The sequence below is a fragment of the Corvus hawaiiensis genome, chromosome 6, assembly GCF_020740725.1.
Source record: "Corvus hawaiiensis isolate bCorHaw1 chromosome 6, bCorHaw1.pri.cur, whole genome shotgun sequence".
Classification (NCBI taxonomy): Eukaryota; Metazoa; Chordata; class Aves; order Passeriformes; family Corvidae; genus Corvus; species Corvus hawaiiensis.
In genome coordinates this window covers 31,022,496-31,047,500 of record NC_063218.1, presented here as the reverse complement: position 1 = coordinate 31,047,500, position 25,005 = coordinate 31,022,496, and the positions used below count along the sequence as shown (strand labels likewise).

Below are 25,005 nucleotides of genomic sequence, written 5' to 3'. Positions count from 1 at the left end.
CTCCTGTAGCTCTATTCTTTTCTTCCCTTTCATTCCATTTTTTTTATTTTCTTGTACTGAGATCAGTTAAATGTACTTCTGTATATACTAGCAATATTTCTGCAATGTTGCAAAATTAAAAAGTGGCTTAGGCTTATTTTAAGAATTACTGTCAGTAATTACCAACTTTTAAAATACAGAATTTTAAAGATATAAATGTGGTGCAAGTCCCACACCCTTTATTTTACTGGAAGAACAGATATTCTGGAAATCTAAGAGGAAAATGATTCATTTAGATAGTATTAAATTGTGGCTGGTCTTCTTACATACAGTTTAACTGTCATTAACGGTTGAAGATACCAAACTTAAAATGTTACCCTCATTATCTCACTTCCAATGTTGTGGTAATTATTTTTCTATCATAGTCAGAAGAAAAGTTGAAACAAAAAGTATCTTAAAAAAAATACAAAAAAAAAAAAATCAGCTAAGATACTTACGGATAGCTTGCTCTTTTTCTTGTAGAAATCTTTCCAACACAATACGAGCCATCAATGATGGGGCAAAGTCCACCTTAGCCCAACAAAAACAAAAACAGAATTTCAGGAGGTAAATGCATTTAGATGCACACTTGTCAGAACTGTAATCTATTTGTAGATTAAAATGAAGAGCAAAATAGAGGAAACAGGATCTTTTTCCAATTACCCAACTCAACTATTTGCACCAAATGTGTAGTAGTAATCCCCAGTACCAGTGAAAAACCAAATAAGGTAGACAACATATAATCCTGGTTATTATGTTTGTACATTTTGCATCTGAACCACCCTTTGTAAAATATGAGAGTGAAATCCCTTTTATAAGGTTATCCATCATGGAAAAGAAGTGGTGATCCTTTGCTATGAATATTCGTTCATATGGTACCCATCAAGTGATACCACATATCCTTAGCATCAATATTTCTAGCAGATGTGTTGGGCTTGGTCAAAATTACTTTAGAGCTTATATTTTCATTTTTAACAAAGCTATTCCTTCATTTCAACTTTTTTTATATGTATGAAAAATGTACGACCTAGTTGCTCCTGAAATTACAATAGCTTTTTATATACCATTAAAATACTGCTTTAGTGAATCAGAATTTTAACTATGAGACAGTAAACCTTGCTCATACATTGTCACAGTGAATTTTTCTTGCCATCTTTTCAAGTTCATTATTATTGCAAAAATTTCATTTTGATTTAGTAACCAGACAAAAAAGGTTGCTCCATTTGTGCATATATATTTTTACAAATATGTATGTACTTGGATGGCCTTAAATTCCCCAAGTAGAGAGAAATGCTTTCCATGGAGCTGCTTATTTCCAGTAACCCACATCAGAGCTGACACATGAAAAATGGTGAAATTACTGAAGGTAGTCCAGCCTGAATAAGGACTACCTTATTAGTTCAGGTACTTGCATCGCCCTAATTTTCATATTAATCATGTGTCCATCTTTCTTTGAAATAGGGCCATCATGCTTCACGTCAGAATTTAGCATGTAAGTAAAATTCATAGTGCTTCAAATCTCACTTGAAAACATTTGTATGAAGAGAACAGCGACTAATTTTATTGTTTCTAACAAAAATGTGATTTATTTTAGTCTTTTTGTACTATATATGCAATATGAACAGTTGGAAAATAATTTCATTAAAAAAAAATTAGAAGTAGTTTTATAAACCCTCAAAAAACACCCCAAAAAGATAACAATATGGAGCTTTTCCTATTTAACAGAGCTGCTACACACTGTAATACAGCTATGTTATGTATTTCTCATCAATTTTTACAGTTTCCACTGATTAAATATATATTGACTCATAAAGTATTACCATTACATCAATTGTCAGCAGATGCAAGAGTATGTCATTTAAATATTAACTATCATATAAAAATGGCAGCTTGATTGTTTGGAAGCAGTAATCTGGTGCTGGTTATTGCCACGTTTCCCTAATGCATTAGGCGGCAGTCACAAAATGCATTGCCTTTCTGATATACCTGCTACTTCAAAACCAGAAGCAGATAAGTTCTTTATGCATCTCCCCTTTCTCTTAGATTTAATTTTTATTTATTTCTGAACTGCAGATATCTTTGATCTGAATTGCAAAAATGCATTAGTGAAATATAAACAAAGATATGCTCACTGGAGTCAGAAATTATATGCATCATCTCTAAATCAATGGGAAAAATATACAAAGAACCAGTAACAGATATATTACTTTGTGCTTGAAATATTTTTATGACAGTTCCCATATAATACGGGTGCAATATATCAGGCATTGAGATGTTTACCTAAATTCTTAATAAGATTGTACTTATTTATGTAAAGTACATTCTATTCTCAGTACTTCAAGACTTGTCTTTTCCAGAGATGGTAAGAAGCTACACATTACCACTAATATGAAATAAATCCTTTATTTTATGTTAACTGTACGATCAGGTTACACAGACACTTCACAGACCATTAAAACCTTCCAGTAATTGATAGGTAATCACTCATTTTCTGGCTGCAGCCATGTACATGTGAGAAAAACCATTCTTTTTTACTAACGTAACATGTAGAACTTTCTGCTATTGCTACACTTAATGCTCATAGTGCCATATCATTTTTAATGCAAACACTCATTTTCTGCTTCCTTCTTACATTTTCTATTAAAATGCAACACAAAACAGCATACATTTCATTTTATCCCTCTGAGGATTGCATAAGCAGTTCCAGGGAGTATCAGCTATTGTACTGTTACTATTACGGTAAATAAATATTTTAGAGTTTAAAAAACAGGTATTTCATCAATTTTTTTTCTAGGAAACTCCTTGCCACTCTTTCAAACTTTGTACCTCTTCTTTAAGGTAGTGCTAAGATAGCAGTTTTTAATACAAATAACACCTTGTATAATGAGGCAAATTCATATTCTAGTTAATAAACAGCATCAATAAATTTGTCAAGACTTTAACGGCATCCGTACAGAACTTTTCATACACTGAGGAATTTTTTCTGCTTAAGTGCTTTATCTTAAGCAGTTTTCATTAGCCATCCTCTAATCCGTATGAACAGAAATAAATGGAGTCAGGAAAATGATCTGTTTTAAGCATTCCTATCACTAAAAGTAGTAATAACTTAGATGGGTTTTGTTATTAAAAACAAGGAATCAAACTGATACAATTCCGTTTAATCAATGTGAGAATTTTTAGTAAGTTTACGCATTAAAGACCTACAGTCTGCCTGAAATTTTCAGCAAAATACAAATTCAGGGTATCCTACACATTTGCCTTGAAGTTAAGAGACTAATTACATTAACTGATTTATTAATAAATGTGGCTTTTTGTCTAATTATTTTAAGTACTAACAGACTGGGGAACCATTTTAAATGTCTAATGTGCCTTGAAACCATTTTTTTAAAGTTAATTACATTTTTCACTGAAGTCACTACAGATATGCCCCTCAGGTTTTACACTGGAAGATTAAAGAAAAAAGTAAAGACGGTTACCTCATTGGCCAGGTCCAGCAATACTGGGGCAGCTGCATTTTTCATCACCCCATTCAGGTACCTAGACAAGACAAAGCCAGGTAATTTTGCAGTGGCAAGAAAAGACCAGTTTATACATGTCAGCATCCCCGGTGAATCTTTTTCTTTTGGGGGAAAATACCCCATTACAGAGTATTTAATGGGAAATCTTTTAAGAAATAAGAATTTTAAGCAATCACTAACTCTCCAGGGTTGTCTCCTATTCTATTCATCTGCAAAATATATCCATCTCAATGAACTCACTGGTAAAAAACCGAATATATCAAGAAATTTAAAAAAATGAAGCTTAATGACACACAAATAAATTATATCTGTACTACTTAAAGATGCATCACAGACAAATAAACCTCGATTATTCACAGTAAAGATTTTTGGTTCCACATGACCTTCAACTATGAAGGTGCACTGTATATCTTATTCAATTCATTACCACGCACGAAAACATAAATTCTCAAATTTATTCCAGATTTTATCAACTGGGCAGTGGTTTAAATACTAAAGGCTTACTTTAGTGAAATCAGTCAAAACAATTAATATTCTAAAGAGAAAACAAAAGAAGAAATATTTAGGATTCAACAAAGGTTGATACAAAGTCATTATCCTATCAGTGGCAAAGGCTTAATGTTTCTGGTTGAGGGCATCACAGAATGATGTTTCTGACCATCGCTTCACACAATGTTGCCTTCCTCACTTCTGTTACTTTCACTGCTTGATATTTACATTTCAACAAAGCCTGAAACCTGTGTTCAGAAGCTGATGGGAAGGAGCTATGATACTGGAAGCCACTTTGTGCTTTGCAGCCATGTGGAAAAGAACAATAGTTACCAACATTTGAACCTGCTCGTTTATCCTATCTGTATTCGCATAGCACATCATTACTGACATCATTAGAAGGCCACAGCCTTTCCAGCTCTATCATTATCTATCCATCAGAAGACACTCTTCTGCTCATTAGTTACAGACATTAAAATGCTTTATCATTTTACCTTTCTGTGGAATGGGTGGAACACCTTTATAAAACCCCTTCACATAAGATTAGATAGAGGGCTTTTTGCTTGCAAGTTATTCTGAGGCGTAATGAATTAAGGAAATGAAAAAAGCTTTTTGCTGTAACCTATTTCAGTTCCACATAAGAAAACCCCCACAAACAAGATGCCTTGTATATGTTTAAACATTGAAAATTTGTAACAGAAGAAAATGAGAGATCATATACAAAATACCTAACCGGGAAAATGTACTTGAGATTAATGTTCTCAAACATGCATCTAAATGATCGAACAGCAACACTACACTGACAATGAAGTAGATTTCTGCCAGATATTTCCAACGCTCCTGGCAACTCCACTATAGACTAACAGGTCTCACATGCTGATGGCAATACTGTTCTGAAAACTTGCTGATCCTTCTTGTACTTTGTGTTTGCCTAAGTTTCAGACTAGTAAGTCTCAGCCGAGCAGAAGAGACTACTCTACTCAACTATTTTACTTGCTCCTAACAGGGATCACTGGAAATGACTACCTTCAAAACCTGGTAGTTTCTGACCTAAAAAAGCAATGACAGCACAATTATCTGCTTGTATGTCGGCAGAAATAATAAGGAACATAGCATCCAGACTGGAGTTTACAGCAGTAAAGTGGATGCTACAGAAGAGCAGAGGAGAAGACATGTTTGTCATGTTTACGCCTGAAGTATTTCAAAGTGGCTTCTAACTCAAGTTGTCTGCTTCTGGAGCTTACAAAACATACTACACAGTAAATCTACTAAAACAGGACTGAGATGAGTTTTCTAACTATTGACCAGAACATCTCTGATTTTTAAACATGTGAATTTTATTCAGCCATGATAATACACTTGCAAAATGACATACCCAGAAGTAGCATAAAGAATGATTTTCCCTACCACTACCACACAGCTTCATACATAATGCATTAATTATGTACTGCTATCATACTTCAGACTACAGAAGAAGACAGGAGACCAAATCCTCCTACCTGATGTGAGACAAACTTAATCATACCTACAACCCTACTGACACCAATACAACTGCTGCTTTGCATAAAGCAAAATTTGGTCCCATGTTTCAGGCTGAAGTTTCAGGCTGTTACTAGTGATTTACACATATTCTAAGAAAAGAGTTACTCACACAGCAGTTACAATTACCACAGGCCACTTCACTGAAACTATGCTAGTGAAAAATAATTAAAAGTAGTACTGTATATGCATGTTATTAGCACAACAAAATTTTACGTCAATATTCTTCCTAAACAAGAATCAACGCTAGGAAAAGTGTGATGTGATCCAGTACAAATTTTACAGAACAGTACAACTACTAAAAAAATGAAATCAAACACCCATCTAATACATTTCACACTAGATATTCTAAGCCAGTGTCTGATATAATCAGGCTGTGGTTAAGTTTGAAATACGTGACTCTGGAGGAAGAACATTTAATTGTTTACAAATGAAGGCTCTTTGTTTATTTTCTTGATTCATACAGATTAGTATTAAGCAGGAATATCAGACATCTATAATCACAAGTATGAATTCACTTGCCATGCATGCTCTTCAGATATGTCAGTCTACAAAGTAGTATTTTAATTGCATATCCTTACCTGTTATCAGTATGCCCCAATTATGTCATTGGAATATTTTTAGTAAAGCCTATAGAACTAACAGAAAAACTATAAGGTGCAGCAAACACAGTTTATTAGCTTAAGATGCAAACAATTGTAATATGACATAAAGGTTTTCATCCTCCCTTAAAAACTACTTCTGACACTTGTGTTGATAAAACAGGAATGATCTAAAAATTAGTGCTTTAACTGGCAATACATGAATATGTAACTTTTCGTAATGTAACACAAATGTTTTAAACAAGCAACTGTAACAGAACAAGCTCTCTTGCTGTAAGGAAGTTGTCATCAAAATTAGACTTGACAGAGAAATCCTAAAAATTACAAAGTATAGGCAATACATATAAATGCTATCACATACAATGAAAAAATATTTGCCTATCCTGACTTAGAGACAGGGAAGTAAACTCATTCTTAATCAGAATGACCAAATCCTGAAAAAATTCTGTATTTCCAGTGAAAAACATTTTTAGGTGAACCATTCTGTATTCCCAAATTTTTAATTTATTTTTATAGAAAATTAGCTTAATAAGCTAATTTACTCACAACTGCCATAAAAACCAGTAGCTATGATAAGAATCTTAACTGGGGTGAGGAGGTCATACCTTTGGTAGTAAGTTTCGATAGCTTCAGCAGTGTGATGCTTGGCATGTGTTCTTTTGATTTGTTTCTACAAAAACGAAAAAACAAAGAGTTTTACAAATGTGTCATAGATCAAAACACAGAAATCATGACTACGCAAACACACAATCCTTGGCTACACTTTGATAGATGTGAACCCTGTTTTTAGATTCTGTACAGAAATGACATTCAATCTACCTATTGAATTGAACGTCTTCAGACTGTACTGCAATGTACCATATGTAAAAGCCAGTAAGGTCACAATAATTGAATCTAAATAAGTTTACAGAAGGCTGCTGAGGGCAAAGAAAAACTTGTTCTCTCTTTCAACCTTTGTATTAATTTTCCCTCAATTCAATTCCATCTAAGTCTGGTGCACTCTAGTTTTACAATTCAATTGGCATTTTTAACCAGGAAGAACATTGCTTAAAAACAACTTATTTGAAAAACTACAAAAAGTAATTCCATAGAGACTTGCCACTTGACTGACACCTGTCATCTCATGATAAATGACTCCATTTTCTGCCTCTCTTGCCTTCTGCCACTTCGGCAATGGTCATTTATCATCATCTCTGTCAGCAATGGAAAGCAGCACTGACAGTGCAAGTCAGCAAACATTTAGCACATGGAACCACGCAACACAGGGAAATTATTATTGTCAGAATAATAATGGTTTAGCATAATTTATTACAGGTCCACCAAATAAGCAAAGGCTAGATGTTATTAGACAGATGGATGGGTAGGCTTGGCAGCCATCCACTGAGACTCAGGCGGTGCTTGATGTGGAAAAAGGAACATCCTCCAAACCAATCAGAAAGCTGGCAGTTCAATTACAAAGAAATAAAGGGACATTCATCATTCAATTAGGCACCTGTCAACCCTCACAAAGGAGAAAACTTCTAACCTGGTACTCCTGGGAGAAGATGCTCAGCAGAGTGGACTGCGATTGACTGGAACAAATAAAAGAAGGACAAAGTTAATTACTGGAGTGCACTGCAAAGAAACAAAAGAGAAGGGAGCTTCAAAGGTAGGCCTGCTGCCCTGTAATCTAACAGAACATGAAAACAAGTGTGGAAAAGTTGTTCCAGATGAACACCTCAGACAAAGGCTTCCTGCTGCTAGGTCAAGGAGAGAACGTATGAGGGAGGGGAGGAAAATATAGCAAGAATTTCAAATCAAACTAGCATATTGTTTGGGTGATTCAACTTTAGAACCCAAAAGTCCTACCAGGAGCAGGTAGTGGAGCTAAAAAGTAACAGGGAAAAAAAGGAAATTAAAGCAAAATTTCCGTTAATAATTGATGGAGTTAAATTCTATCAGCATTTGGGAACATGCCGCTTGTTCATTGGCAACATATTGAAATTCATTTTGTTAGCAGCAAGGGAACTTCTTCAGTAGCTGTCTCATATTCAGGTTAAAAACTTTCCCCTCTGTCAGAAGTAGCATATGGGACCAGTGGAACATTCCCACTGAAACTGATGTGCTTTGAAAATGGAAACTTTCACAGCAGGAAGCCGAGATTCCCCGGAGTCGGTCATTTCCAAAAGCTGCCATAAGCTTCATTCATCTAAGGCTCCGCTCAGTGTCAAACACCTGGCAATGAAGCAACCTGGAAAGCATTCTTCCCAAGTGGGAATTTTTCTCTCTGAATTGTTAACATTTAGAAACGAGACAAGATTTTTTTCCTCTGAAAGGCAATCAATACCACACCACTACTGTTTTCAATTGTCCTCTGTGGATATATCTACCTCATCACATCCTGAATACTATTAATTACTCTTGATATATTTTTCTACTACATGCAACTTGAACAAATTATAGTCTCAATAAATTGAGTTTTATGGTACAGCAAAGCACTATGAATAATTAACATTTTTTCCTTTCATGAACTTACCTACTAAGGCACAGCATAGGTAGTTCAAAGATTCTACAATGTCTCACTCTTCTGTCAGATTTCTTGTATGTGAATTTAACACCTGTATCATATAATAATTACATTAAAAGTGCATGTTCTCTCCATACATAAATGACCCTTCTCCTTCCAACTGTCACACTTCAGAAAAACTAATTTAAGACAGAGAAGTCCTACTCCCACTTTCAAAAGGGAACACTGAGTCACAACTAAATGGTTGGATCAGAGTTAACAGACAGTATGTATATGAAGCATGATGTAAAGTTACCTCTAAACCAAGCAGTTGAAGACTCAGGAACAAAGTGACTAGATTAATGCAGTGCTACATAAAGAGCTCACAGGTATGTCTTATCCATAACTGTGCTTCCAGCATTTTTGCAGTAACTCTGTATTTTGGGCTTTTCTGCCCAGTGCAACATCTGCATGACAGCAGTATGCTGAGCCTTGATCTTTGGTATTTTACACATGGGACTGTTCACCCTGAGTACTCACTGAATGTTAAAACTGTAGAAAAATGATAGCAACAGGAACTGCCTAATATACAGATTTATTTAATTAATGGGTTACAGAAAAAAATAAGTACCATATAGTAAAGAATTTAAATGTTTTTATTTAAATCAAATAAATACTATTTAAATAATATTTAAATATACATGTGACACAGAGGCCAGGAGTTACATACCACAATGCCTCTTGAAAAGGTGCACAATCCAATTATGACCACCTGCAACCTGCACATGTAATCACTAGAAGATGAATAAAGGAAAGAAATTAAGATTACATACTTACACAGGCTATACACATATAGAATGCTAAGATATTTCAAGATGATTTTAAAAAAACCCCAAACTTGCAGGCTATAAATAAGGTGGATACATATGGCCCCCTAATGGCTCACCACATAACTATTACTACCTTGTAGATTTACATGGTCACATTGGTAGAACTGACTTTAGAGATAGATGTGAGAAAAACCCAAAACAGAACAGGACAGCATTTGACTAGATTTCTGGTTTGAATTCTCCTCCACTGATATAGCTTTTTTGTGTTTTTAGGCTATTCCTGGTATGATAACTGTACTTATTCTACCATTATCCTGTTATACACTGACATATCAAAAAAACCTAAGATCATTATCCCTCCATGCCTTTACACTCCACCTTTAATGGTGGACTTAGGAATGCTAGGTTAATGGTTGGACTTGATGACTTTCAAAGTCTTTTCAAAACTAAAAGTTTCTCTTGTTCTTCTATTCTTGTCCATTTTATTTGTCCCCTTGGTGTCCTTGGATTTTGACTTGCTACTGCAATTTGGTTCAACTCTTCTCTCCTACGCTTGCAACTGTTCAGATAATTTAGGACTTAGCACAAATACTAAACCAATTCATTCCAGTAACAGTGCAAGTTGAATATATACTGGATTGCAGTACAGAAACTTTACCACTGGGGCAAAGAGAATTATTTCAGTAACAGCATTTAAAGAATTTCAGGCCTTACTACCAGATGATCTTGCTCCTTCTCCAGGACAAGTGGATTTATATCTTCACATGGCTGCTTTCATGTTTCTTCTGGTTAACACAGTTACTGTCTTAAAACACTAAAACCACTCATCTGCCACTTAGCATTTGCTTGCTACAATTCCATTGACCACTTCCTGGCAAAATGAAATAGCTCCTCAAAACACAGATGGAGCCATCTATTGCAAGATCACATTGAATGAAAACTGAAACATCATGGTTTCAGACAGCACTGAAAAAGACAGTACTACGTACTTGGAGAAGGGAGAGAAGTCATGAACATGCATTTGAATAGCAAGACAGCATGATCACAACTGCTGATACTGACAGCAGGAATACTACCACAGAAGTTATCATTACTTCTACAGGAACAGCTAAATTCCCAGGGCTCCATCCATCCTCTGATACTTCTATACAAGATTTCAAAGCAACAAATGAGCAGACAAATGAATATCGCTGAGCTATCCAGGAAAACAAACTAACACTGAAAGTGTTTTTTATTCAACATTTGAGTACTGTGTTATTGCCTTTCACGGAATAAACTATATAGCAACCCTCATGGCTTACTTGAAGGCTAGGAATATAGACATGTTTGTGACAAGCAGACTCGTCTGTTGAGAAACAACCGTAGAGCCAAGGTACATAATTGCCTATTTTCTGAGACAAACAAAAAATCCAAAAGTCATAACTCTGAGTTTATATAATAATTCCCATTTAAATAATTAATAAATTAACTTGTTACCACTCTTGCAGGACTAATTATATTTTCCAGGAAAAGAAGCAAACTTTTCTCATAAGTTCTGTAGTGACAAGTGACAACTTTCACGGAAACATTTTCTTCTGCAATTCCAGATGGTAATGAATCGAACTCCCAGAGATCTGTTCAAAGCATCCAGCCTCACTCTTCAGATACCCTCTTTTTCTTGTATACTGGCATCCACAATGATGCCAATTTACCTTTTGTTATTCTATGTTGATGTCAGTGGCATACTTCTATCTGAATGCCTGATGTATTTTGTGCTCTTGCCAATACAAAAGTGGATTTGAGCAGAAAACTGTGAAATATAAAGTCACTTAAAAATTCCCATTTTTTAAAGATAAAATTACTTTTATTTAAAAAATCAAGTGTAATTTCTAGGTTCCAAGTGATAAAAAGATAAAAAAATTTGCTTGTCATAAAAAGAAGTACTACAGTTTATTACTGCAGCCTGCAGCCATAGGGAGGAGAGAAGATCCAAAAGGCAGGAACTGTGCAGCAGGATTGATTCATTTAATTATTTTACAAACTCTTTTATAGACTTTTTTCTTCATAGTCTAATTGGACAAAGGATCAGCCACCCCCTGGGTGGATTGGCTAGAAATCCTAAACATCCATTGTCAAAATATTTTTCTACTGTACCATAAACATAGTTCTACAAGGTCGCAGGTGTTAATAGTTTATAGAACTTCTGCTAATCTCTTAATGAGAGAGAAAAGTATCCCACAGGCTTAGAAAGAAGCAAGAAAATTTTTGCTAGCACCAATATTGTATCCACAACAGTTATCAAAGTTCTCTCTAATATACAGGTCCAACATTAAGAACTTATGGATCAGTCAAGCTAGAAAGAAAACTGCAAGTTTGGCACCAGAAAAAGAATATGCCCATTGGTCATTTACTATGTAAGAATAAAATTCAGACCATTCTCTTCTAATGAATCCCTTGTCTACCCCTTGGTAGAAAAGGAATGCTATAATCCCTGGAGAGTGTTTCAGAAATGTTCTGGTTTGCAATGAGTATTCATATATGAAGTATTAACAGTTACTACTTCATATAAGCAGTTTAGTGCTTCATAACTAGAGTAGATACTAAACTCTGGCTAAGAAGCAGCTAGTAATGATGAAAGCAATTTACTTGTACCAGATCATCACCTCAACAAAGCAGAGCTGCAGATGTAACCAAGATTTGGAGTGCCATCCAGCTTAATATTTGCTGCTTACTTCAGCCTCACCAAGGGGAAATCCAAACATAACAAATGTTATGCAACTATTATATTCTCAGCCCTTGCAAATAATGAGTTCTTTACAGGTAAAATAGTTTTTTACTTTATTTTCTGAGATTACTGAAAACATGAAGTTGTCGGTGCAAACCAAGTTTCCACTTGTTTCATGTTTCAAAATGAGTTTCCTTTCCCTCACTTTTAACCACACTTGTTGCCTAGAGTTGAAAGAGTGAAAAATCAGTTTTATATTTAATGTATTCATGGAACAAAGAAGAGTATCTAGAGAGATTTGTAAAAAAAAATATAAATAAATCAAGAATAAATAAGAACTGCAGTATTTCATCCAAAAGTATTTACACAAGTGAAGACAAGCGGAGGAAAGCGTAGTCCATAAGAAAAATATATTATATATAAACAGAATGGCTTCATTGCTTCCTTTTCACAAAATGGAATATTCCACCTTGTTAAAATGATAAATATATTGGTTAAAAAACCGAATGTAGGGGCAGGAGCTGTGTTTCCAAAATTCAGAAGCTGCCACATGTGAAATCCCAAAGCTGCAGTGTCAAACCTTCTCTCTGAAGAACATACACTGCCACTTACCTATAGCAGGAATTCAAGTAGGGTGGAAAGTTTTTTCTTTCCTTCCACAGTCTCTAGTAAGCATGCAATGCTACTTATACCTTTTCATGGTACGTTCTGAAGTAGATAGCAAGAGTCTCTCATTTTTTAATTGGAAAAGAACTTCCCCTTTCCATGTACAGTAAGTTTAAAAATACTTTTACTAATACAATATTGAGCTTTAAAATAAAATTAATAGGGCTAGAACAGTGTGGTGGTGCCATGCTGGATTTAGCATTTAAGTGAGGAAAGAAAGATATAAATCTGACAAATTTAGAAGACTGGTGGTGAAAGGGGAATTCTCCTCATATCTATCCTGAAGTTTCAGAGCATGTGTCTAGAACACATTTTTCCTGTTACATTATTAAAGGTGTGAAAGAAATCCAAACAGACAAATTCTCATCTTTCGTACTGCAAATTATTTGGAACAGGGGCTTGTAAAGGAAGCAATGTTTATACTGCTTATCACATGCTAGCAGTCCACTCTTATTTGTAAAAACTCTGTCAGTAATGGATTTCAAATAGATCTAATAGCATTGTTTCAAATGCATAACATGCACGGATACATAAAGACTCCATGGCTTCCCCGAACTGCAGGATGCAGGCAGTAAGCACCACAGTTACACCTGTAAGTGACCCAATGCCAGTCTGATGGTCAACTTCCCGCCTGAGAGGAGGTGACAACTAGTGGATTCTCAGAATTTATTCCAGGTGTCAGGATTGTCCAGACAAAAAAAAAGGCTTCTTAGCAGTTTGAATGATTCCACAAGAGAATCCAAGAAGGCTCAGGAATACCAAAGGCCTACCCAAAGCTTGGGAACTGTTAGGTTGTATGCATCCAAGCACTGAAGCACATGGAACAAGGGAGGCAGATTGACCTCTAGAATAGTTACAGCTTTAGCCTTTTTTCACAGTAGCCTCTAGTACTACAGTCTTATAGTTTGGTATGCTTGTGGTCACTTCTCTGAATGAAAATTCTCAAAAAGCAGAGCATTGTCTCTGTACACATTTGTACTTTTATCATTCACAAATCTAAATCGATTAATCAGAAACCAGTGAATTATCAATCTCAGCTAAATCAATATACTCATCTATATACATGCATGTGTGTGAATATATATGTTTAAATCAATAAGGGAGCTTGAATTAGAGTTACTAAGTAATATAGAAGTACCTAACTCTATTGTTACAACATGCTAACTTCTATAAAGTGGCCATCTTCCAATTTTCCAGCTTTCCAGCTACACCAGTACAAGTCTGGAATACAAAACCAGTTTTATTATTTCTGCATAAGAAGCCTTTCATACAATGAATCATTATCAGTAGCTATGACTTTGGGAACTACAAAGTCAATTCAGTGCTGTAGAGGAAATACTCCCATTACAAATTTATTTTTATTATTATTAATATTATTATTCTGCAGTGTGTGTGTGTAGATATACACATATATGACAAGAAGTATGTGAACATATGCTCATTTCAAACTTAGTACGATTACATTTAAAATCAAGATGAAATTCAAGCTCATCTGAAGAATAGCATTAATCTATTTTAAAATTCTCTGATACCCAGTTGAGTAAGCTGTACAACAGCTCAACTCAAAAGACTTAAATACAGATCCCTAAAAATTGCTTTTGCCTCAAAGTCAATTTCATAGCTTTGGCAGGATCAAAAATAAAGCCCAAAAGTAAAGATTCTGAGGAGAAAGACATCCTGCATTGCAGGCTTACACTATTCAGTGATAATAAAAAGGTTAAATTCAGGCATGTGCATACAACTTTGCTGCCTATAGCCAGGGTTATGAGCATAACTGTATGACAAAGCTCAGCAAAGGCTACTTGAGAAGAGTCATCACTTCTATGACCTTGACACTGGTTGGTCCCACAACTTCTATACAATTTAGTGATGTGCGAGAACAGATGATGGTGCAATACATAGAAATGGCAGCATTTAAAATTCATAGTAGCGTAAGGCCATTACTTTTCCCACTGGGCCACTTGAACTTTAATAATGTCTGACCTAGTTGGCCAATAAGTTCTAGCAGCAGACAGAGGAAAATTGCCAGTATTAGATACTGTTTGATTTTTCATTTAGGAAGACTTAGAAGTTCCTTTAAGAACAGAGCACCAATTCTTCCTGTAGACACCTAATTTTTTGATGTCTCTTGTGACAACCAATATATTTTAAAACAACTGCAGACTTTGAACAATCTGTATCAGATGTGTAAAAATAAATTTCCAAGGTAAGTACAAATAACCAATACAGGCAATGATCCCAAAATAATGCTAGCTCTTTGCAGAGTTAAATTACACCTTCCTTCACCCACACCACAAAAATGTAACTTCCAACAGCAATATTACAAGAGTAACTCAAAATATGCTATATTCAAATGATTACAAATTATTTATGGTCAAACTCCCAACCTGAAAAGAGAAGAACAAAAATGCTATTTTTCCATTCACATATATATGGTTACGATAAGAAGAACAACATCATGCTTCAACAGCGGATAAATACATAATGTGTTAAAAAACCCACAGAAATAGAAGAGTAGCAGTTCCATACGAAAAGAAACTACTTTTTCAGTCTTATAATCTTAGTAAGCAAGTAGTGAAAAATTGACAGTAATTTGCTCAAGATATTGCTCTGATATAACTTCCTTCTGGAATTAAACAGTGCTTGTTGCATGAATGTTTGAAACCTGTTCCAATGCCAAACCCCCACAGAGACCTCTATAAGTAAATACTATTTCACTAATGTTTCAAGTCTCTTCCATTAAAATTTAAAACTGTTTTGTAAGGTCAAATTATCAAACTGAAAAATATTTTCAGATGTAATACAGAACAAAATATATTCACAATAAAGGCTTAAGAAATACATTGTCAGTGCTAAAACATGAAACTAAAATTCCCAAATAGTCTGACATCAAGCTTCGATGACTATCGAACATCCTCAGCTTACAGACAGCAGAACTTGTCTGGTACCCTTGAAGTACCTAGGCAGGGAGTCCACTGACAAAAGAAACTGATAGGAGTCACACAGGATTTATCTCCTGCATATGCATTGATAATCTCAGTACTCGCCCACCACACCTCCATTTCCTGGTATTCTCAAAAAATCTGCTTTTAACTCTGCCATTAAATTTTTAGAGAAAATTAAATAAAACCCCCCCATGCCTGAGACTAGCAAAAGTAGACAATTTGTTTCTCCTTGACTTCAACTACTCCAAGTTACATAGCAGGAAGAAAAGTTTCTTAATATCCAGGAAAGAATCAGTGAACGTCCCAAAGCAGAGGCATACAGCAGCGTATCAGAGCCTGAGAAAAAAAAGGCAAAACATCTGTGAACTCCTCATTTGCACTCAACTGTACATCATCCACACTTTATTACAATTTACTTCAGTTAAGACTGTACCAAAAATATGTTTGCAAGTTTGACATCTTTATCTTAGTAGCACAATCTAAATGTTGAACCATTAGACAAAAATACACTAAAGTAGTTTCTTATCTGATATTGGTTGGGCAAAGAAGGATATTCCTAGGGTGCAACAGCAATGGACCTCAACAAGCAGTTAAGGCAAAGAAGATACAGTTCAAACCAGGGGTTTATCCTTCTCCTATCCTATCTGCCCTACCGACAGGGCTAAGGCCCCCACAATGAAAATATACTCAGTAGGCTATTACTGGAAAGCAATATTTGAAATATTTATTTTGTGTTCATCCCCTCATTTTGTTTGGATTAGTCTATCGTGCTACTTCCTCGTGCCCAAGAAAAGAAACAGGTCAGGTGAAGTCAAGGTAAGTTTTTCAGAGTCCAAGCTCAAATTTACTTACTGTGGAGAAAGGGGAAAATAATTCTACTCTATAGAGCTTTTTTTCAACGAAACTATATTGTCCTGTATAAGCTAGATGTTTAAGTTTAGAAAACTATTTTTTATGAATGAATGGCAATTCAGAGCTAATTAGATTGTTCATTTTGTATTAAAAAATTAGCCTGTATGTAAAAAGCATATCTGTGCCAAACTAAATAAATCCCTAAACACCCTTAAACAATTTGCTCCTAAAAATATATAATCAAATTTAGAAAACTATAAACTACATTTAAAATTTATTATTTACAAACAATTAATTACAAAGACAGCCAGGTGGCTTTCATTACATAAATTACTGTTAATGACATTTGCCTCATGCTGCTACTGTATTTAGCATTTGCATGCATCACATGTCAAGCGCACACACTGTTGCACAGCTTTCTCCAGGATAAAAAGTGAACACCTTAAGTCAAAAAGCTTCCAGTTATCCAATCAAAACTGTTAATTCCTTAAAAAAGTCAGGATCTTATTTATGTATCCCATTCAGGATTTAATTTAAAATATATTCAGGGTATAATTTCAAGAATCAAACACAGATGATACAGAAGTGATAGTTTTTAGTACATTCCCATTCTGATTATGATACAGACTTAAGGCAAGAGGTGAATCCATTTATAGCTAGTCCCCTTGAGATTTTAGAGCCCTAGACACTTTTTATAATTTTAAAAAATTACAATTTTTAAGCTATTTGTAATTATTGAACAAAACAAAAGGGAAAAAAAGAGAGTCATTCTTGTCTACCTACCCAGCAGTGCAGTATTTTGTCTTGTATATCTAAGTTATTGTACCATGCATGCAGATATTTACAAAGCCTACTTTCAGCCCCAGGGATATAGCTTATTGTGCCATAGAGGGAATAAAGTCATTTAATGCCACTACTTACTTCCCCTTGGAAAGATTGCAGAAATGCACAGAAGGTAATCCAGCTATTTCTTTTTACTAGTGTTCTTCCAGCACTCTTTTTTTTGAAAAGCTGTCTAGCTAAAATGGCAGGCAATATGAAGGGAACATCTGACAAGAGCTGATCACAACATTACATTAGTGTGTCCTAAAACTTCTCTAACCCTTTCCACTCCTATCAACAGGCTTTTCCTTTCCCTTCCTCCCCTCTCCAGAGGATTTATTTTTCTGGTGTTCCTTATATTGCTCTGAAAATACATACAATGACTATAAGCTTTGTCTCCTGCAGTGCCACTGCAGGAAAGGCTGGCTTTCCAGAAGAACTCTTACTCCATACACTGACAGAAAAGAATCATCTCTGATATAAACAGTCAGTAAGATTGACTATACAGCATCACCTTCATTAAGCACCAAAATTTCACCGGTTTTGGTAGAATGAGTCTAGAGGCTTTGATAAATAAATGTGGAAGCCAAGGAAGAATGAAAAATAATTCAACAAACATTAATTCTATGTTAAAATAAACTGAAGATTACCTCAGCATGCATCAAGTAGTATGGCATGACTCACTGACACTTCTTAAATTTTTGTGACTTATCAAAAACATAACAAAAATATACATTACTGTCTTTATACTAAGTCCATAAGGACTAAAGTAAAAAAAAAAAAGAGAGAGAATGATGTTAAATAAACTTCACTGCAATTCATTGAAATTTGACTGCTAATATCCCTCAGGTAGCTTTACAAAAATGCCTCACAAAACATCCAACCCTATCCTCTCATATTTTAAAGTTTTAATACATTACAGTAAAGCAGCAAAGGCCACAGAGCCACCTTCTCTTTCAGATTAATTTTAATTTGTTCTTATTTAAATATCAGGTTATATGTTTACCTAATTTCTAAGAGTGGCAAAGTAACAGAATAAGGACTTCAGAAAATAGTGAAAATTGAGAAAGAGAACAAAATATTCTCAACTGGAATGTTTGCATGTCTGCATGTTAGTGAGTAACTAGACTTACATATATCCACTATACATGACATCTTAAAAGAGAGCATATATTCTTACAAAAGAGTCATTTCCACTTTTAACTAAAGGGCATCAATACCAGAATGTTAAGATCAAGTTTATAGATCAAGTTTTTAGACACCAAGAGATGTTAGAGTGAAGAAGAGAGCTAAGCCATAAACTAGTACTTTGGGGTGGATATCCTTTGTTTACAAACCTTTTAAGACTAATTAAAAGATCCCTCTATCGACCTTTATTTAGAAGTAATTTCTCCTTCCCCATGACAGTAAAGTTTTAAGGCCAAAAATAGAAAAAATGGCATGAATGTAATTTTTATGACAGCAGATATGCAAATATTTTTGTCTCTCTGTACCCCCAAAGTATTTTGTTAATGCACTTCTTTCTACTAAACCAACTGCAAAGAAATATTTAACTTAAAGTTATGGCTGCTCATATGTAATCTGTTACCTGGATTAAAAAAAAAAAAAAAAAAAAAAGGCAGAAGGCCTCTCTATCCACCTAATCACCATATCAATGACACATGCCACAACAGAGGAGCACTAGTTTATTTGATTGATCATGGTAGATAAACTCCAAATAACAGAGAAATTAACAAATGCTTGACATTTGCTCAACATCCATTATTCTGACACTGCTTTCAGGATTTCAAAGCCTGGGAGTATGCTTAATCAACATTCATATTCCCTAGTGAGCTACAGGCACCATATTGCGCCCCGCCTTAGTACTGATGAAAACTGCATATTGGCCATTTCCAAAATGTTCTGGGACTCCACGCAGGGCCCCTTCTCTCCCTTGTTCCTGTTCTGCAGTTTTCTTTTAAACACTTCCAAGACAAAAGCATCTGCCAGTTTTTCTCTCTGGGGATGTATGCAAAATGAACTTAACAGTTTTAAGGCAAGAGAAACCCTCACATCTAAATTCATTCATAGGACAGAAAAGGGCCTAAGAGGCCTCTCTAGGGACAAAACCCTGCTGAAATTTTCCCCGACAACAGTGGGAGCTTTATAAAATCTAAGTCCAGACAATTTCCAATTCAAATGCCCAGCATAGCATGACCTTTGTCAGATCTATGAGCCCTAGATGCACCCACTATTTTTTTATTCTAACCAGCACAGACATTAGACAGGGCACTACTGCTAAGCAGGAGGTTGACTATTTGCATGCTCTTCTATTGTGAAAATGTAACAGTGACAGCACTGTGTCGAATTCTTTTCCCCCTAGAACTTTAACTCCATAGGAGAGGCATAGCTGACAGATGACTCTCCCAACATCTGTGTTATGTACACTGCACAGCTGAGGAACTTTGGATCACTGTCACGGCTTCTCAGAGATGACCTACACCTTTCTTATATCTACACATGATCAAAAAAATAAAATAAAAATTTGAAAATGCTTTTTCTTAAATGAAAAGTAAATATGGCAAGAAAGATTAACATAATTTAGTCATTAAGCTGTTCACATAGCAGCTCACCATATGTTGTATAAATGTCCTATACAAAATAATTTATCAGACCTGACACGTTGCATATCATATTGTATTATTTAATATGCTTACTAAAATTTCATGGATCGAGCGCCACTTCTGAAAGCATACAGAAAGCCCTACAAAATATTTCTTCATCTTCCATGATTTATTTTGATTGCCTTTTACAGCTACATGATAAAGTAGAACTTGCAAAATTACGAGGTTACGGTTTACACAGCTATTGCTTCATATACTATAATATAACAAATGGCTCCATGTCTATATACCGTTTTACTTGCATTTAATATTCAGAAGCACATTAAACTAAGCACACTGCTTTCCACTGCATATTTTAATAATTTCAAGAGGTTATTTCAGTAAACATCCTGATCCACTAATGCAAAGTTCCACTGAGAGATATCCTTGAAAAAGAAACTAAAGCGCTAAGAATGACAAAATAAACTAACACAAACAAGTAATATGTGATACATGCTGACCTCCCCAAATCTGTCTACATAAAAATATATTCATTTCTACACAGTAACTGAAACATTTGAATAATATCTTTAAATTACTGTGATTTAAAATGTTGGAATGACAGACATCTATTGCAGATAAATGGACAAAATTCTCTATCCAGAAACCTTGAAACCACAAAAAAATAACAATGTGTAAGAATGATCGTCTGTCACTGTCGAGGTCTGTGTCTAAATAGTAAATTAAAACAAAAAGTGTAAGCAGGAAGCTTGTGAATAATAGTTGTTGGGCAACCAATGGAACTTGTTTGGAAAAAAATGCACAGCACTTAGATGACATACCAAGCAGACAGATATGGCTAAGAAAATATTTAGACTGAAACTATGCATTTATTCCATGAAGGACCATTTTCCTTTCTTTCTCAGACCACTGATGTCAAAGGAACACAATACAAATGAGATAAAAAATGCAGCCCAACTTACTCTTTTTGGTCAACAATTATATTCTCCTGTTCCTAATAATAGGATAAAGGAAAACATATTCCTGTGTTAGACAACTCATTGCAATGAGGTCATTGAACTCTATTTGGACCAGCACTTGCTTGGCTTATTGGAGTACCTGCCAACTGGTCAAAGCAAATCTTCTTTTTTAAGCTCTGTAAGAACCAGAGATCTAGCTTTCAAATTGTTTTCTTCTTTTTGTATTTTGTGTACCCCAAGAAAATGCACTTGTCTAGGAGGACATACTGCTCAAGTGTGTCGAAAACTGAACGAGAGCTGCATTTACAACATGCATTTTATATTAATGCCGTAAATGGCTTATGTTCAATAGCCATTTCATATATAGGAACATAAACTCACTCTCTACCTATTAGTTACTGTACCCTCCACAAGTTGTAGTCTCCAAATGAGCATCTGCATTCCACAGAAGAGATGCAATAAAGGACTGGATGTTACCAGTATCAATAGAGAACTGGAAAGAAGTTCTGACATCTCCCAGCCAACCACAACTAGAAACAGAGATACATGATGTCTTTATTGTTGTCTGTGTCCTCAGTTAACAATGAGGAACTCTAAAAGACCCTTTATAGTAATTCAGTCACAGGAGTGAGTACTACCTCCATTCTGGTCCCAGTTTTTATGTTGCCTTTGAAACAGTTTCAGAGAGGCTGCATTGTATAAGAGAATACTTTTTCTACCACATGAGTCTTTTTGGAGGAATATTTGATAACATTTTGTTTTCTGTGGAAAAAATATGTGCTATCTTAGGACATTTTTATTCAGTGTTGAACTTTCTGGAGGTATATGGAAATCTAGGCCATCAAATGCTTCCAAGACTTTGAAGGCCTAAATACAGATACACAAATAGAAGACAATCACCGAAACAATAAAGTCTTCTTCAGCACTACATCCTGATCTGAAGCCTTTTTCCAAGTTTGGATAGATGGCAACACTTGTTAACATTCAATTCAGATGAAAAGGATAAAGCAAGATACTGAAGTTCAAGAATGCTCCATCACAAAGCAATGAGACTATCACTATCAATCAGGCTACTGGATATTCTGGTGTGTGGAATGGAAGGGATAATATTTCCTACTCATATCACTATCATTACTCAAAATGTTATGTACACAAGAATTTTAAGAAAGGGTCGTACAAAAAAAACCCCATTAGATAGGTAAAAATGCTTTAGTCATGTACAAAACAGAAGTTTTTATCCTAAGTTGTTCACAAACCACAGTATTTTTCCCATGACAGGTGCAGGTTCCTGTTTGGCAAATTTAAGCTTGTTGACAAGAAGTTCAGTTACTTGGAATTCTTCATTTGAAGTCCATGGACAATAAGGACTCCTGAGATACAAGCTGAAAACTAATGACAGAGCATGCCTATGAGAGTTTGAAATCTACTTGTATAGTACAGATTAGTCAACCAAAAACATGAACAAGGCTTTTAACCATCACCTGATCAGAAGAACACAGAACACTATCTTTCCATTCTTCTTTCAATGTTGTTGGTTTTTCTTGGTAACAATACTCTATCAGGCTTGTCTTAGAAGACAATTTTATTAGGATCCGTTCCTGTATTCTGTTTTCTTACAGAAATTAATCCTTAGCATTATTTCACTCAGTTTAAAGTGTAATACAAGCTTCTGAAACTTTCACATTGCAAAGAGGGATGTTACTTTCACCAGGAACTTAAAGGAATGACCAATTTAAAAATTACTCTCATAGAAGCATATATGCTATTTTTTAAGTGATGTGATAAGCCGTAAGGGGCATATATCAGCACCAAAATGGTTGTAGTCATTAATTTAAGTAATAAATCATAGGTCCTGCCAACAATGACAGCAAACAGATGCTAACAAGAAAATGTATTATTTAATATGTTGTGTGTTATAAAAATGTGTTTAGGACACTTCTTAAATTTTTATAATAATATGCATTTAATACATTACTGTTTTGACACATACAAGAATCAAATTTATAGGTCTCATTCAGGACTTGCTTTCTCTTCTGTGAACACAGAATGGATTCCTGAGGGAGAAAAAGCTCAAGAAGTCAAGGTTTCAAATAGATGTTTGCAACAAAATCGAGCTGTCTAGCTGTCTTGAAGCAAATATCATAAGCATTGAATCTCACTAGAAAGTGAAAATCAACTAACTTGCTTTTATGTAAACAGAAGTTTTCCCTGAAAGTTGGAAGGAAAATCAAATAACTGTGAAGTTTACCTATATGTATGGACAGCAAATGATCTTATCATTTGCCATAAAGTTAAAAAATAATTCTGTACAATCCTTACATGCAGAATGTCAATATTGAATAATTCTCAATGAGTCTGCTGAGTTATAAAAATAGCAGCTCTATTTTTCATTGTGTCTTATTATTTGTTTCTTATATCAGTTTATATAATACCACGTAACACTACAATTATTTTCACCAAAAGCACCACTTGCAAAAATGTCAAAACCAAAACAAAATCTATGTTAGCAATTAAACACTTGATCTATTCTATTCCTTCCATTCACAGCCACTCTCCTCTCTGGACCCTGAAAGCCAGACAGAATGATGATCTGATTCTGGTACTGACACGTGAGAGCGTAAGAAATGCAATTTTGCCTTTTGGCAAGCTCTGCCACACTAAACAGAACCACTGTGCAAACACCTTTCCCAGCACTGCATCTCTGCTGCTGTACATTCTGCTGCATAAGGTCCCTCTGCAGGAGGGTCAATTGTTTCTAAGATCATCGCTGCTTTTTCCAAACATTTTTGTTTTGCTTCAAGGAAACTATTTGGATAATAACAGTCCTGTTTCATTTTGATTTTCAGTAAACTTCTGTTATCAGCACAGTTCCTTTCTTCGAAGTGCTTCACTCAATGCTTTAAAACACTTGAGAAAGCAGTGATCAGAGTATGGAAACTAAATTTTCTTCATTAAATCTACTGAAGCAGATATTAAAAATGCATTTAATATACTGGGGATGGCTGGTGGGCATCACTGACTGTGACAGGCCAGTTACTGATGAGCTGCTGTCAGACGGCCTTCTCAGCAGGGATCTGTGTCTAAGGCTGCTGAAGGACAGCAATATCTTCCCTTGTGTGTAAGCTCTATTCATCTCCCAAGTATTTACTAAATCACAGACCTCTGCACACAAACCCAGTGTTTCAGCGCATGCTAACAAATGATGGATGGCCTAGTCAATTCGTTATGTCTTGAAAGCGTGATTTCCTGCCATTCCAATCATCAAACCTCTAGAGCCTTCAGAGCTGATCAGTCCTGGAGAATATATTTTGCAGGCTCTATTAAAGGAGTAGAGGTTCTTTCCATTAGTCTCAAACTTTTTTTTTTCCCTGGCTGATTTAAAGAGAACTCTCTCCTTCCAACAGCACCACTGCTACCACTCTCCTATGTGTAAAGTATTCAGCAAATGTACCTTTGATATGTTAGTGAAATAGCACTCCTAGAACATGAGCCAGCTAAAAAGATGGATTTTGTTTGTGACTACTATAAATGCAACAATATTTGATTTAAATTCATCTATATGTCTTTATTACGTAACCTAGACAATCCTCAAAACATTTTGTAACAGCTTTTTTGATCAAATTCCTTTTACAGCAATGGAGTGCTCAAAAGGACCTGTTTTCTTTGTATTTGCCTAATGAAACGTATCAGAACTCTGTTAATTACATTCCTCTTAAAAGCATAAGACATTTAGGAATAAACTTCTGATGTTCAAAAGACAGGCTAGCTGTCAAAGAAACAAAGCTTCCTTTTCATAGCAAGGCAATATCGTGAACAGTCTTTCTTCTACACGTTAGAGGAGAAATTTTATTTACCTATTCAGTGATCTATAGGAGCAGAATATACATACCTCACGCCTCTTACTCCAAAACACTGAGCTTCAAATGAAATAGTCCACAGCTGCTGAAGAGTTAGCTGTCTACAGCACCACAAG

The 25,005-nt window shown here is 35.1% G+C and overlaps 1 protein-coding gene and 1 long non-coding RNA gene across 8 annotated transcripts in view; one reads left to right on the top strand and one right to left on the bottom strand.

Annotated features, from left to right (window-relative positions):
* Nucleotides 1-25,005, bottom strand: part of CDIN1 (CDAN1 interacting nuclease 1) — a 135,308-nt gene that overhangs the window by 100,619 nt on the left and 9,684 nt on the right. For all 7 annotated transcript variants that reach the window (XM_048305918.1, XM_048305914.1, XM_048305916.1 and 4 more), the window contains exons 2-5: nucleotides 7,692-7,737; nucleotides 6,772-6,836; nucleotides 3,495-3,555; nucleotides 477-549 (exon numbers count right to left, since the gene is read on the bottom strand). In XM_048305918.1, the coding sequence (XP_048161875.1) occupies nucleotides 477-549; nucleotides 3,495-3,555; nucleotides 6,772-6,836; nucleotides 7,692-7,737 (245 nt within the window). The remainder of the gene's footprint in view (nucleotides 1-476; nucleotides 550-3,494; nucleotides 3,556-6,771; nucleotides 6,837-7,691; nucleotides 7,738-25,005) is intronic.
* Nucleotides 1-25,005, top strand: part of LOC125327038 — a 68,967-nt gene that overhangs the window by 41,578 nt on the left and 2,384 nt on the right. The window lies entirely within an intron of this gene.